The following is a 14,461-nucleotide window of genomic DNA, read 5'->3' as shown; positions in this document are numbered from 1 at the left end:
ATTATTTTTAACAGGCTTACTAGTTACTACCCCTGCCAGAGGCAGACTAGAGAATCTTCCTCAGAACGCTTTGTCAAGCTGTAACTAAAAATTTCATTCATAATTTTTACAAACCAGAATTCATTCAGGTATCAATATTTACAGGTTTGGGTTGAGGAACTCATAAAATCAATCCTTTACCGAGGGACTAGTTGAGTGATGGATACTTCATTGATAGACCAAGGAACTGAAGAGGTGGTAGACTGATCAGAATCAAGCCCATCTTGTAGCCTGTTTGGTTTTCTTCCATGCAGGAAAGAAGCTGGTTGTCGTGGTAATGATAAGGTCACTGAATAACTGTTAAGCATGAGCAAAATATTCGCCATTGAAGGCCGCGCTGAAGGACTTTCCTGAACACATAATAAACCAATATGGATGCATCTGATGACTTCATTTCTTGAATAAGAGCCTCTCAGTGTTGGATCCAACAGCTCCAGAGGCGTGTTCTGTGTCCAATTTTTCCAAGCCTGTTATAATACAATGTTAGTATTTGAGCTCAAAATCTCTTAATCCTCTGGCATTTGTAGCTGAGTTATGAATCATCTACACTTGTCAAATACTCACATAGCTTAAGAGGTCATCAGCAAGATGTGTTTGATAAAATTCAGTGTTCTTCTTGCCACTAACAATCTCCAAAACTAATACACCAAAGCTGAAGATATCAGATTTCACCGAGAACTGTCCACGCATTGCATATTCTGGAGACATATAACCACTGGAAACAACATTATCATACCAATGTCAAAAATATTTAAGAACAAAGAAGATAAATTTCTAGTAAAGAACTTTATTTTATTTTCTTCTCCTTTTATTCTTTCACAAATCCAACTACGACACTAACAGTCTATAGATTAAGTTGGATAAGAGAGAAAATTCTCAGTCTTACTATGTCCCAACTATCCGTCCTGTATTCACTTGAGTTTGATCTGCCTCGAAAATTTTTGCCATACCAAAATCTGAAATCTTTGGGTTCATGTTCTCATCTAATAGAACATTACTAGCTTTGAGATCACGGTGTATAATCCTAAGTTGAGAATCTTCATGTAGATAAAGAATTCCTCTGGCAATGCCAGTTATAATCTTGTAGCGTCTTGACCAGTCTAACTCTCTTTGCTTTACAGGATCTGCAAACTTTGCCAAATGAAAAATATCCAAATTAGCAATAATAGCAGGGTTAGTACCTATCACAGAATAAAAATGCATCAATCAACCCCTTCCAACACCATTGTTCCATGTAAACACTATTAACTCAAGTAATTGAAGAGTTGAAAAGGTACAAACCGAATAGAAAGTAATCAAGGCTTTTGTTTGGTATGTATTCATAGACAAGCAGCTTCTCACGCCCCTCCAAGCAATATCCCAAGAGCCTCACTAAGTTTCTGTGTTGAAGCTTGGCCACAAGAATAGCTTCATTCCTGAACTCTACTGCACCCTGCAAGGATGTCAATGAAAGCCTCTTCACTGCTATCTCCTGTCCTTCAGGGAGAACACCCTGAAAAACCAAACATGAAATTAGTCAAATCAAATGTAGTACTTAACTTAGCACAGAAAACATGTCTCTACATTTTTGCATAAACAAGACCCTAACCTTATAAACCACACCAAATCCACCTTGACCAATCTTGTTCTCATCTGAGAAACAGTCAGTAGCAGCTTCGATTGTAGCGAAATCAAACTGCAATGACTCGACATCTGTAAGATCCTCCCGAACTACACAGCAGGGATAGTAATTCCATGAGTAACCAAATCAGAATAAAGGAAACCAATTAACTGGAATAACAGTGCAACCATAAAGAAAAAAGAGATTACTTGAATCCCGGGCAAATGAACTATACTTCTTTCTTGACCTCCGACGAAGGATGCAGCAGCCGAGAATGAAAAGTACCGCAACAACACCAATGGGGGCAACAATGGCAGCAATTAAAGTGGCATCACTCTTTCCTCCTGCACAAAGTCATGAACTTTACAACTATCTAAAACAAGGCCATTAGACCCTGAAACAGGTCTAAGGCAATAACGTAGGATAGATAGGTAGATACCTTTTGAAAATGGAGGAAGAACTGGTTGAGTGGACGACCACGATTCGTTGTAAAATGGGTTCAGCTCGTATCTGAGATTGCAAATTGGGAGCAGAGATCGTGCGCCTTGTTTGCCAGTTGGAATGGAAGCGATGCCACTTTGGAAACACATGTTGCAGTCATAAGAGGACATGTCAGGAACGCACTGCGCCATCGTGTAGAGCTTCTGCGACCCTCTGATGGCAGCTTCTTTGGTAGCAAACTTGTAATCACCCGAGGCAGAGTTTGAAGCTTGCTTAGCAATTTCATTCAGCGTCGTTGCCACCAAATCGTTGAACTGTTGGAGCTCGGAGTCAGAGATGTTTTTCTCGTTGTAAAGGTTCATTCCGGGGACTATGTTGTTCAAGAAGGAGAGGTTGGTGTAGCGTAGCATGCACTCGTCGTACCAGATTATGGACTCGGTTTGATTGGTGCATCGCTTCCTTATCTCTTTGGCTGCGGTGGTTACACAGTCGCTGCAGAGGGTAGAGGTGACGTCAGGGCGGCAGAGGAAGTAGCCCTTGATCTCACCCTGGTTGACGGTGGTGCGGTAGAAACCGTGGTGGAGAGAAGCGTTGGAGATGAGGGAAGATAAGAAGAGATTTAAATTGGAAGAATATGAAGAATTAGGTAGGTAATAGGATCCATCTGTGCAGAAATTAGAGGTGAATGTTGGAGCTGCTTCACTTTCAAAGCTCATAAACACGAACACCGAAGCCACAAGTACTATCAAGTTTGTTGCAGAGGATTTCCAAGTTCTCATCTCTTTGTTCTCCGCTCTCAGGATCAGTCCAATTGTTTTTCTTTGTTTAATGACTGGTTTTGAAGATGTGAATTAAATTCCGGTGAGGGAGATGCTATGGAGCTTCACTGCAACGAAAACTGGTTAGACAGAACATAATCAAATTCAGAAATGCTGACCATTAAACAACAGGGGAGAATGAAGAAAATAAAGAAAGAATAGGGGTACAAGTTATATTATTTTTCTATATATATATTTTTTGTTGGGGTCAAAACTTTTTAGCTATGCTTTTGTTATACTATGAATGAATCTGGATCTCAGTGACGTTGACAATTCCCACTGCAATCATCTTCAAGAGCAAGTGCACTCTATGTCTCAGAAAAATTCTGTTTTCATTCAACCTCAAAAGGAAGACAGTTACAACCCTAACTGACCAACTAAGCAATTGAAGAAATATCTTATAGTTATTAGCTATATATTATCGTTTTTGAGTATATATCCATTTTGGTCCTCAAAGAATTTTAGACTGGACACTTTAGTCCCCAACTAAAATTAATTACTCGATTGGTCCCTAATAATTAACTCCGTCAGTTACTTAAGTCTTTTATTCCGTTAATTCTAACAGAGGACAAAATAGTCCCTGACAACTCTAACAGTGGACAAAATGGTCCCTGATCTCCTTTGTTTGGAAACGACACTGTTCTCTCCCAATTTTCATCATATCTCGCATAACACTAACAGTTTAACACTGTAACTTCAAACTACACAATGCACCCTCTATAAATTTAATGTTCACAAGAAAAAAATCCTCAACTTATTCTCAACCAATTCATACTCAGGAAACTAATGTCTATGTCTCTCGGCTAGTTGTCGTCTTCGATGGATCCCATGAATCTAGACGACAAGTCTGATTTGTTAAGACTCGTCGTTGTTGTTGTCATCTCCCTCCTCCTCTGCCCTAACATCTCTATGACCACATTGTCCACCATTCCGATCACTTTCTTCAGCTTCTTCTCCGAACCAATGTTCAGTAATCGCTTCAGTTTCCATATGAGCGGCAACGGCGACATTGTTCGTTGTAATAGCTTGGATGCGAGGTTGAAATTGTCTGCCAACTTAGACTCCGGAAAAGAAGGAATGAAGCACTCGGTGTCTATTTGAAATGAGAATTTGCATATGATGTCAAAGGAGAATCTTCTCATAATGTCCTAACGTCCAACAATCTATATTGGTTGCCGAAGAATGGAGAAAGGCGTGCCCTTAGAGTAGTTGTGGAAATTAGTCTTGAGGATGTCGTGGACGTTGTCGGGGTTAGGTGATGTTATCAAAGATGTGCAAGTGGATGCTTTTGGTGGGTGAAGTGCAGAGGAGGTACCAGTCACAAAGATTTAGGAAGTGTGTGGTCCATGACATCTTGAGGTAGGTGCAACACGTGTGACAATTACACCATGGCTTAATCTTGGAGCTAAAGAGGAGGAAGGAAAAGATGGAAAAAAAGACGGTGAAAGTGAAGAAGAAGAGTATGAATGTTAGGGTTATGCGAAATATGATAAAAAATTGGGGAAGAATAGTGTCGTTTTCGAATAAAGGGGTCAGTGATAATTTTGTCCCTTGTTAGAGTTGTCAGGGATTATTTTGTCTCATGTTAGAGTTTTCAGGGACTATTTTGTCTTTGACGGAGCCAAGGACCTAAGTGACTGACGAAATTAATTATTAGAAATCAATCGAGTAATTAATTTTAGTTGGAGACTAAAGTGTCCAGTCTGAAATTCTTTGAGGACCAAAATGGGTATATACTCTAGTTATTTTGTTTTTTCATAAATACAAAATAAATTAATTTTAAAAATTTAAACTTTTTAAATTTTTGTTTATCGAATATTTTTTCCGCAATTTAATCACATCTCTTCCTTGTTTTCCCATGGCAGAACATATGCCAAAAGTAAACAGCACCATAGCAGCAACAATTGGAATAACACATCCTAGAACTACTTCAACACGATTCCTTCCTGAATGGCCAGATTGAAGAACCGATGGAGTAAGTGATTTGGTGCTATTGTAAAAAGGGTAGACCTCATATCTAATATTGCACCCTGGAAGCAACACCCTCGCTCCTCGTTTTACTAGGGATAATAAACATCTCATGTTATATAAAAGCTAATTTTGGGTTCACCAAAGTTTGAACTCTTGACCTTCCGGATCTAGAACTCTGATACCATGTCCTGAAACTACTCATCCTAAAAGCGTAACCTGATAGGACAATGTAACACTAATAATCATATCTCTAATACTTTCTAAATCTTCATTGTACGCTTAGGTCATTGGCTCCCTATGCTTTCTCTTGACTGAAACGTTCTTTGCATCGAATAAGTCCACTCCCGGTACTATGTTGTTCAGGATTGATTGGTTGGAGTAACGTAGCATGCATATGTCGTACCATACTATGGCCTCTTTCACAACGGGGCACCTCCGTTTGATCTCGGTGGCGGCGGCCGCTATGCAGTCGTGGCAAGCTACGGAGAGCGTGTCGCCTCGGCAGAGGAAGAGGCCGGTGACAGCGTTAAGAGAGGTGCTGCCAACTCTTGTCCTGTAGAAATGGCTGCCTTCTGTGGCGTTGGAAGTAAGCGAAGAGAGGAGGAGGTTGAGGTTGGTTTGGAAGGTTCTGTTTGGTTCGAATTTGAGAGAGTCTGTGCAGCAATGAGAACTGTAAAGTGGAACTGCTTCGGTTGGAAAGAATAGGAATCCAAAGAAGAAGAGGAAAACAGAGGAAATTACACAGTAATAGGAAGAAGCCATGTTTGTGGTCGTTCTTCTTCTGCAGAAAGAAATGTGAAAGAGTGTAATTTTTGCAATTTTCCAAAATGTTAACTTTTTCTTTAGAATGTATTATTTTTTTATCATGTATAGTAATGTAGATAAGGACAGCCACTAGGGGTTGAAGAGGATTGAATATATAAATACAAATAGTCCCATTGAATTAAGGAAGATGATGGACTTTTTAAACAAACAGCATTAAAATAGAAGAAATATGAAATACTTTGCGTATTGGTGGAGAGAAAAGATTGGAGCGCAAATCATAGTTTAGTTTTGCAGAAAATGACCAATTAGACCTGTTAAATTATTAAGAGGAAAGAATAGCAAAAGAAGATAGTAATGGTTTAAGGTTTTATTCAATTTTGATGGCTTAACTGTATTGCATCAGCAAATGAGTGGATACCCTTTATAGGTGCAGAATTCTTGATCATCTTATCTTCACGTCACATATTTGTATTCTCTTGATAAGCAAAAAAGTACTTTTTCATATTGAAAAATAAGCAACCACAAAGCGTTACAATAATTTGAACTTTCACCTTGATAAAGAAAATCTAGAGAATATGTATAAGAATGTATGAAATTTTCAAAGCCTCGTGGAACAATTCAATCTTATCTAGGATCCATTTCGCTAACTGACATCTCATTGACAGAATTTTGCACTGATACATTGGTTGTAGCTCCACTGAATTGCAGCTCCTTGGGCATGTTTGAATCGGTTCCGCTGTGCACGACAAATGCTGGCTGGTTAGGTACTGGTAGAGTAACAGAATAACTATCCAGCATAAGCATTATTGTTGCCATTGTAGGTCTATCTGCTGGATCTTCTTGGACACAGAGTAAACCAATATGGATGCATCTCATAACTTCATTTGGAGTATAGGATTTTCTCAACGTGGGATCCATCAATTCCAAGGGTGTCCCTTCCTTCCAAAGTTTCCAAGCCTATAACAAATTTTCATCAAGCATTTGTTATGTTATGATATATACAAATGAGTAAATCAAGTAGGACCAAACCCAAACCATAATATTTTCTCTACTCACATAGCTCACTAGGTCATCAGCATCTGTTTCATAGAAAGAGCTGATCTTCTTGCCACTTATAATCTCCAAAACAAGGACTCCAAAACTGTATACATCAGACTTAACCGAGAACTCTCCGTGCATCGCATACTCCGGGGACATGTAGCCACTAAAACACATTTGAAACATTAATAACATGAAAAAGTGGCAATGCTCTTCTATTTTTGTTTGATTCAAACTACCAGTATTCTGGTACTAGATTGTTTGAAAATTCATAGTGCAAGATAATGAAAACTCCAACTTACTATGTCCCAACAATCCTGCTAGTATTTCCTTGAGTTTGATCAACCGCAAATAACCTTGCCATACCAAAATCTGCAATTTTTGGATTCATATCTTCGTCCAACAATATATTGCTAGGTTTAAGATCACGATGTATGATTTTAAGTCTAGAATCTTCATGGAGATATTGAATTCCTCGAGCAATGCCTCCAATAATCTTGTATCGTCTTGTCCAATCCAACAATCCTTGTTTCTCAGGATCTGCAAAGCAAAGATGGAAATACTAAAACACCTCAAAATACTAAACACCTCAAAATAATAAACATCTCAAAATAATAAAACCAAATACAATTTTCTCACGGTCAATGAATACTAGATAATATGATATTAGTTATTCTCAGTTTCTCTCAACAAAACTTGAAATTGTACAGTATAATAATGAACTGTGAAGAGTAATGTGATGAGCCTACCGAAAAGAATGTAGTCCAAGCTTTTGTTGGGTACATATTCATATACAAGTATCTTCTCTTCTCCTTGCAAGCAAAATCCCAAAAGCCTGACTAGATATCTATGTTGAAGCTTGGCAACCAGCTCTACTTCATTCTTGAATTCTTCTCCACCTTGTACAGATCCTTTAGAGAGCCTCTTAACAGCTACTTCTTGTCCACTTGGAAGCAAGCCCTGAATTTTACACATAAACGTATCCAGTTATTGCCTACACCTACACAGATATAATCATGCTTTCATTGTAGAAAAAGAGCTTAACAACACCATACCTTGTAAACCTCACCAAATCCACCTTCTCCAAGCTTGTTATCTTGAGAGAATTTCTTTGTGGCTGCTTCAATTGTACTCAAATCAAATCTCAACGAATCAATGCTAGAGATCTCGGTCACAGCTAAGAACAGAACAAAAATAATATGTCTATCAGTCTATGGGATCGAATTACAACACAGCAGAGTTTGCAAAGCTTGAAGAACCAAAAAAAGTATATCCTCACTTTGTGGATCTTGTGCAGAGTCATGCTTCTTCCTTGCTCTTCTTCTAATTAAGAAACAAACGCCCGCAACAAACAGTAGCACAGCCACTGCAATTGGAACCACAATTGCAACAATAGTCCCGGATGATAGTCCACTACTTCCTGCATTTCCAAAATGAAAGTAATGACAGTTGCCAAAATGCTCCCAACTCCTAAGAAGGTATAATAAGACATCAGAACTAAACTACCTCCGGAATTAGATGAATTAGTTGCAGGTGGAGGAGGAACTAGCCCTGCCGACGGAGAAGGCGAAGGAGCCAAAGCATTAGAGCTATAGAAAGGGTACAACTCATACCGAACGAAACAGCTGGGGAATAGAACCCTCCCTCCCTGCTTTCCTCCACAACAAGGAGTTAATTTGGTTATGGCCTCAGTTAGACAGCTGGCACAGTCTCGTGGTGTGAGGTTATCGGTACACTGAGCCATACAATAAAGGTTCTGAAAACCAGATATGTTGGCTTGCCTTGTAGCGTACTTCTTTTCAAGAACAGGGGACTTGGCTGCTTCTTTCGCCGTTTCATTCATGGTTTTGAACAACAACTTCATGAAGCTTTCCTGGTTGGAGACATTCCCCGTGTTGGAGAGGCAAACGCCGGGCCTCGTGAACATTGTGGACAAGATAGAGCGGTTATTGGAGTACCAAACCATGCACTCGTCGTACCAAATGATGGCTCGTTTCGATAAGGAACAATTTGCATCGGATGAAAGCTTCTGTGTGGCGTTGACCACGCACTGCCCGCAAGAGGATAAGTCGCCCCTGCACATGAAGAGACCGTAGACCGTGTCGTTGGAGTTTGTGTCAGGGACGGTGGTGTTGAAGAATTCAGCGTTGGCCGTGGCGTTGGAAGAGAGAGATGAGAAGAGGGTGTTAATATCCTTTTTGAAGAGGCTGTTGGCAGTGGTCTTGTTGTCTGAACAAATATTGTAAAGATAAGTGGGACCTTGTGCTTTAGCGGTGGTTGCAAAATTGAGGAGCAGCAGGAGGGAAAGTGATACTGGGACAAGGTTGAAGGTGATCCTCATCCAATTCCAACCCATGCTAGTTTCTGTTATTGTTTCAGAATAGAAGGATGTTATTGTGTTATGTTATGCGGTAGGAGTAGTTATAGTGTGTGAAGAATCAGGATTTTGTGTGTAGGTGTGAGCAAGATAGAAGAGGAGGAGAAGAAAGCAGGTCAAGCAAGCTGACAGGTCAACCTTGTTATTTATTACAGCAACTTACATCTCTTTCGTTTTCTGCCCGGAAAAGTGGGTAATTGCTTATTGGAATGGTATGTCCTTCTACCCTTGTAGTCTTGTGTAGAAATAAAACCACAAAATGAGAACAGGGCTTCGGGACTATGGTTGACTCCTTCAACTTAACTACAAAAATCTCCCTATATACAATCTCACTATTCTTATGTTAGAAACACACGTAAACAGAACATAATTGTCTAGTTCCTTAGTTGTGTAGTCCCTAATTAATAGCATGAATTCTTTATTTAAATTTAAGGATCAAAATATATAATCAACAACACACTAAGGAATAACAAAAGATATCATAATTCGATCCCCAGTCCATACAAGCTCCAAAGTATAATTGAAATCTTATCTTAATTTTATACTAACAGCAATGGCAATTGTTTGTACAGAACGTTAGTCAAAAGTTAAATACTATTATCTAGGAAGAAAGTTACTTATAGACATTTCATTTTGTGAAAGTGGATGTGAACCAGAACTTGATTCTTGTGCAGCTGCTCTTTGGTCCATCTTTTTGTCCATGAAAAATGCAGGTTCTTGTGGAAGTGGCAATTCAATTGAATGGCTGCTAAGATATGTAACAACGGATGCCATTGTTGGTCTTGCATCAGGATCTTGTTGAACACATAATAAACCAATTTGAATGCACTTAAGGACTTCAATTTCTGAATAGTTATTTTTAATATTTGGGTCTAATATACTCAATGACATGTTATCCCTCCATTGTCTCCAAACCTGTAACACAGCAACCTCCCACAATCATTATATAAATCATCAACTCTTTTTTTTTATTTATTTTTTTATGAATCAATTTGAATACAGTTAATGGGAAATGACATAGAGCAAAAGTGTAAAAACAAACACCTAGCAGAATATTATACTCACGTAACTCAGGAGACCATCATAAACATAGTGTGATTTATAAGAGTTTGTGTTCTTCTTTCCAGTAATAATCTCCAAAAGCATGACTCCAAAGCTAAAAACGTCGGTTTTATCAGAAAATTGTCCAAGCATTGCATATTCACGAGACATATAACCGCTATTTATTAGATGAAGAAAATATAATATTAGTATAACTACAAGATATATAAGAGAAAAAATAAATAAACAAAGAAAAATATATAATTGAACATTCAAAACATACTGTGTTCCAACAATTCTATTTGTACTTCCTTGATCTTGGTTTATTTCAACAATTCTAGCCATACCAAAATCTGATATTTTTGGATTCATATTTTCATCTAATAGAATATTGCTGGGTTTAAGATCACGATGTATAACTTTAAGTCGAGAATGTTCATGTAAGTAAAGAATTCCTCGAACTGTTTCTCTGATAATATTGTATCGATCAAACCAACTCAACAGCCGTTTACCATCTACAAAATTCACAAAGTGATGAAGTATTGAAGTGAGTATGTAGCAACGAATTGAAAAAAATAAGATGAAAGAAAAAAATTCAGCAAGTAGGAGTCTAAAGTCAAAGGAGACAGACCAAATAAAAAGTAATCAAGGCTCTTGTTCGGCACGTATTCGTATATAAGTATTCGTTCTTGTTCTTCAAGGCAAAAACCAATGAATGTGACCAAATTTCTGTGTTGGAGTTTGGCTATCAATAACACTTCATTTTTGAATTCATGATCCCCTTGTTTGGAACTTTTTGAGAGTCTTTTCACTGCTATTTGTCGTCCATCAAAAAGAATGCCCTAAAAATATAAATGAATATTTACGTAAAAAATAAAGTACTAAAAAAAGAATACTTTTTGCATGTATTTATTTACCTTATAAACTTCTCCAAATCCACCTTTTCCAATCATATTCTCATGTGAAAAGTTGTTCGTGGCTGCTTCAATTATAGCCAACTCGAATTGCAATGGCTCTAAAGTGGCACTTTCATCGCCAACTAAATCAATATGCATGATGAGTTATAAAACAAGTTTTTAGTCTTCTAGACATTAGAAATGTCGAGATCAATGGAGTTGTTATCATTATTATAATGATCATTTTGAATAACACATACAGTTTTCTCTAAGAATATTCTTGTCGCTCTTTCTTGTTTTTCTCCGAAGCAAATAGCAACCGAAACAGAGGAGTATCACCGAAACAAAGGAGGGCACAACAATTAAGATTATTGTTTGCCTGTTTGGGAGTGGCCTTTTCCATTTTCTGCACAAAACAATTAACTCCTCTAAGTGCCAGAAGTAATAATGATGTATGATATAAGTATAAGCACCTTAGGATTTGAACTTTCACCTTAGTATAAATAGACTAACACAAGATTCTTATATTGTTTTAACTTTTAACTCTTTTTTTTTTTTGGAAATCTCAGTCATTTGATTGAAAATATATTGAAAGAGGGTTAACATTTAGTTTTTGTCTTTAATATTTATAGTGTGGGTAATTTTATCTGAATAAATTTTGGGTTCCTACCCCTAAAGTTTTATAAAAAGAAATATTATGTAATCATAAAAAATAATTATTTTTTATCATCACTTAATTATCAATTCAATTTTTTAGTCTAATAATTTAATAAATTTTTTTGTCTTTTTAACGAAAGAATTTAACATGTCATAATAAAATTCTGTTTGTGTCCTAAATAAGTTTATCCCTAATTTATTTTCTCTTTGGGTTCCAGCTATAAGATCAAGATAATCTTAAATAATGGATTAGACTAGAATATTTCTAACTCTTTCAATAGGATATATATTTGATCGAGAAGATATATTTTTCAATAGGATATATATTTGATCGAGAAGATATATTTTTGACCTAGAGTGTTAAGAGTCAGTAATTTTTATATTTTATAATCATCAATTGGTTATCAATAGTATTTTTAATAGTGTGAGATTATATTCAATAATAAAAGATTACTCACTTTTTTATAGTTAAACGATGGCCACAAAATACAAAAATTATTGCCCCTAAACTTTTTTCTATTTGACCATATTACTCCCCACCTGCGGCGCAACGTGGTGAGAAGGTTCAATCAGCATGTACATCTCACAGAGCCTCTGCCCTTTAAAGAAGAAAGGTATTGATAATCAAAATGCTAAATACATAGTCATTATATATATACATTAATAATTAATTGTAACGAGTAATTTTATTGTAGACAGTACATCAAATATAGTTGCATTCATAAGAAAAGATTTTAGTGAGCATTCACCTGTTGCAGAAGGACCAGGCAGCTCAGGAGGTGGAGCATCATCATCACCTCCGTAAAATTGGAATAATTGAAACCTAAGAGTGCAGCTAGGACATAGAACTCTTCCACCGACACTTCCCAAACGAGCCCATGGTATTGCTGATACAATCCCATCACTGAGACAGTCTCTGCAGTCATCGCTGGAGAGATCTGGCGTACACTGAGCCAGAGTGTAAAGGGTTTGAAAAGGATTCAGTCTCGATTTATCTGTCAAATACCGGTTATCATTGTCCCCTGTCTGTTTGCTCAATCTAACTAAAATTTCCGATACATTAGCGAAGAAGTTTTGCTGTTGGATAGGAATGAAGCTGCTGGTGATGTTGAACTCGCTAAACATTGGACTTGCTATATACGTAGAGTTGATATCCACTTCGGAATAGCGAAGCAAGCAGTGACTATACCAAATAACAGCCTCTTTGGAGAAGTGGCACTTGGACCAAATTCGATCTTTTGCAATAGCCACGCAACGTGAGCAGAGGCGAGACGGAAGATCACCACGGCACATGAAGAGCCCAGACACCATTGTACCTTCCACCTTCTTAAACGGCTTGCCGCTCGTGGCGTTGGAATACAAGGAAGAGAGGAGCGTGCGGAGACGTGACTGGAAATCCTTATCGGAGACTAAGTCTTTATTGTTACTTGAGCAAATGCAATTAAGATAAACAGGATCCTCCGTATCCTTTGAATCATTATACGAATATCTTGTGGCTGGAACAAGCCCTCCTGCTGAAGGCGTTGGTTCCCGATAGAAAGGGTACAACTCATACCGAACGAAACAGCTGGGGAATAGAACCCTCCCTCCCTGCTTTCCTCCACAGCAAGGCGTTAATTCGATTATGGCTTCAGTTAGACAGCTGGCACAGTCTATTGGTGTGAGATTATCGGTACACTGAGCCATACAATAAAGGTTCTGAAAACCAGATATGTTGGCTTGCCTTGTAGCGTACTTCTTTTCAAGAACAGGGGACTTGGCTGCTTCTTCCGCCGTTTCTTTCATGGTTCTGAACAACAACTTCATGAAGCTTTCCTGGTTGGAGACATTCCCCGTGTTGGAGAGGTAAACGCCGGGCCTCGTGAACATTGTGGACAAGATAGAGCGGTTATTGGAATACCAAACCATGCACTCGTCGTACCAAATGATGGCTGTTTTTGATAAGGAACAATCTGCATCGGATGAAAGCTTCTGTGTGGCGTTGACCACGCACTGCCCGCAAGAGGATAAGTCGCCCCTGCACATGAAGAGACCGTAGGCCGTGTCGTTGGAGTTTGTGCCAGGGACGGTGGTGTTGAAGAATTCAGCGTTGGCGGTGGCGTTGGAAGAGAGAGATGAGAAGAGGGTGTTGAGATCCTTTTTGAAGAGGCTGTTGGGAGTGGTGTTGTTGTCTAAACAAATGTTGTAAAGATAAGTGGAACCTTGTGCTTTAGCGGTAGTTGCAAAATTGAGGAGCAGCAGCAGGGAGAGTGATACTGACACATGGTTGAAGGTGATCCTCATCCAATTCCAACCCATGATTATTGTTTTATGGATTTGTTTATGTTTCGGGAAAGAGGGAGGATGTGTTGTGTTGTGTTATGTGGTAGTAGTAGTTTATAGTCTTTGAAGGGAAATTTCTGTGAACACGGAACAAGATAGAGAAGGATGAAGTTGCATTGTAAGGGAGAATCTGCCAACTTTTGACAATAACTCTAATTAATAATTATGAGCAATGCTAGGGCCAGCAATTTTTGTGATTGTTAGTCATCAACTAGCCATCAATGATAATTTGATAGTGTGAGATTAGTATGAGATTTCATCCAATGGCTCACCTTCTTCTGCTGATTACATGCTGCCCAAAATTCAATAAAACTGCTGACCTCCTAGACTTTTCCAATAATTATTAATTTTAAATTATTTTTTAAATTCAAAATTTGTAATAGTTTATACTTTATAGTCATAGTCTTCGAAAAGAGTTGACCTTAGCATTTGTTTCAATTACGAATAATTAAGGTTATGTGGTTTAATTTCTCCCATGGATGCACTGACGTCTCTT

At 38.1% G+C, this 14,461-nt stretch overlaps 4 protein-coding genes across 4 annotated transcripts; all 4 read right to left on the bottom strand.

Moving 5' to 3' along the window:
- Nucleotides 1–56: 56 nt before the first annotated feature.
- LOC112711874 (cysteine-rich receptor-like protein kinase 10) lies at nt 57–3,304 on the bottom strand. The gene is made up of 7 exons (XM_025764608.3): nt 2,079–3,304; nt 1,849–1,983; nt 1,628–1,749; nt 1,321–1,531; nt 926–1,163; nt 604–754; nt 57–506 (listed from the first exon to the last, which is right to left on the bottom strand). Exons 1-7 carry the CDS (start codon nt 2,857–2,859, stop codon nt 177–179), a joined length of 1,968 nt encoding a protein of 655 aa, XP_025620393.1. The 5' UTR covers nt 2,860–3,304; the 3' UTR covers nt 57–176.
- A 1,844-nt stretch (nt 3,305–5,148) lies between these two features.
- On the bottom strand, nt 5,149–5,631 carry LOC112711879 (putative cysteine-rich receptor-like protein kinase 9). Its single transcript, XM_025764610.3, has one exon. The coding sequence runs from the start codon at nt 5,629–5,631 to the stop codon at nt 5,149–5,151; it is 483 nt and encodes a 160-aa protein (XP_025620395.1).
- Nucleotides 5,632–6,114: 483 nt separating this feature from the next.
- On the bottom strand, nt 6,115–9,443 carry LOC112711871 (cysteine-rich receptor-like protein kinase 10). The gene is made up of 8 exons (XM_025764600.3): nt 9,213–9,443; nt 8,179–9,036; nt 7,952–8,092; nt 7,728–7,849; nt 7,422–7,632; nt 6,975–7,212; nt 6,691–6,838; nt 6,115–6,591 (listed from the first exon to the last, which is right to left on the bottom strand). Exons 2-8 carry the CDS (start codon nt 9,026–9,028, stop codon nt 6,259–6,261), a joined length of 2,043 nt encoding a protein of 680 aa, XP_025620385.1. The 5' UTR covers nt 9,029–9,036; nt 9,213–9,443; the 3' UTR covers nt 6,115–6,258.
- A 66-nt stretch (nt 9,444–9,509) lies between these two features.
- Nucleotides 9,510–14,077, bottom strand: LOC112711880 (cysteine-rich receptor-like protein kinase 10). The gene is made up of 7 exons (XM_072203884.1): nt 12,408–14,077; nt 11,247–11,414; nt 11,008–11,129; nt 10,722–10,932; nt 10,374–10,605; nt 10,115–10,268; nt 9,510–9,964 (listed from the first exon to the last, which is right to left on the bottom strand). The coding sequence occupies exons 1-7, from the start codon at nt 13,939–13,941 to the stop codon at nt 9,647–9,649; spliced, it is 2,739 nt and encodes a 912-aa protein (XP_072059985.1). The 5' UTR covers nt 13,942–14,077; the 3' UTR covers nt 9,510–9,646.
- Between the last annotated feature and the right edge of the window lie 384 nt (nt 14,078–14,461).

The sequence above is a fragment of the Arachis hypogaea genome, chromosome 9 (assembly GCF_003086295.3).
Source record: "Arachis hypogaea cultivar Tifrunner chromosome 9, arahy.Tifrunner.gnm2.J5K5, whole genome shotgun sequence".
Classification (NCBI taxonomy): Eukaryota; Viridiplantae; Streptophyta; class Magnoliopsida; order Fabales; family Fabaceae; genus Arachis; species Arachis hypogaea.
Note: the sequence above shows the minus strand (reverse complement) of the source record. Positions and strands in the feature narration are given on the sequence as shown.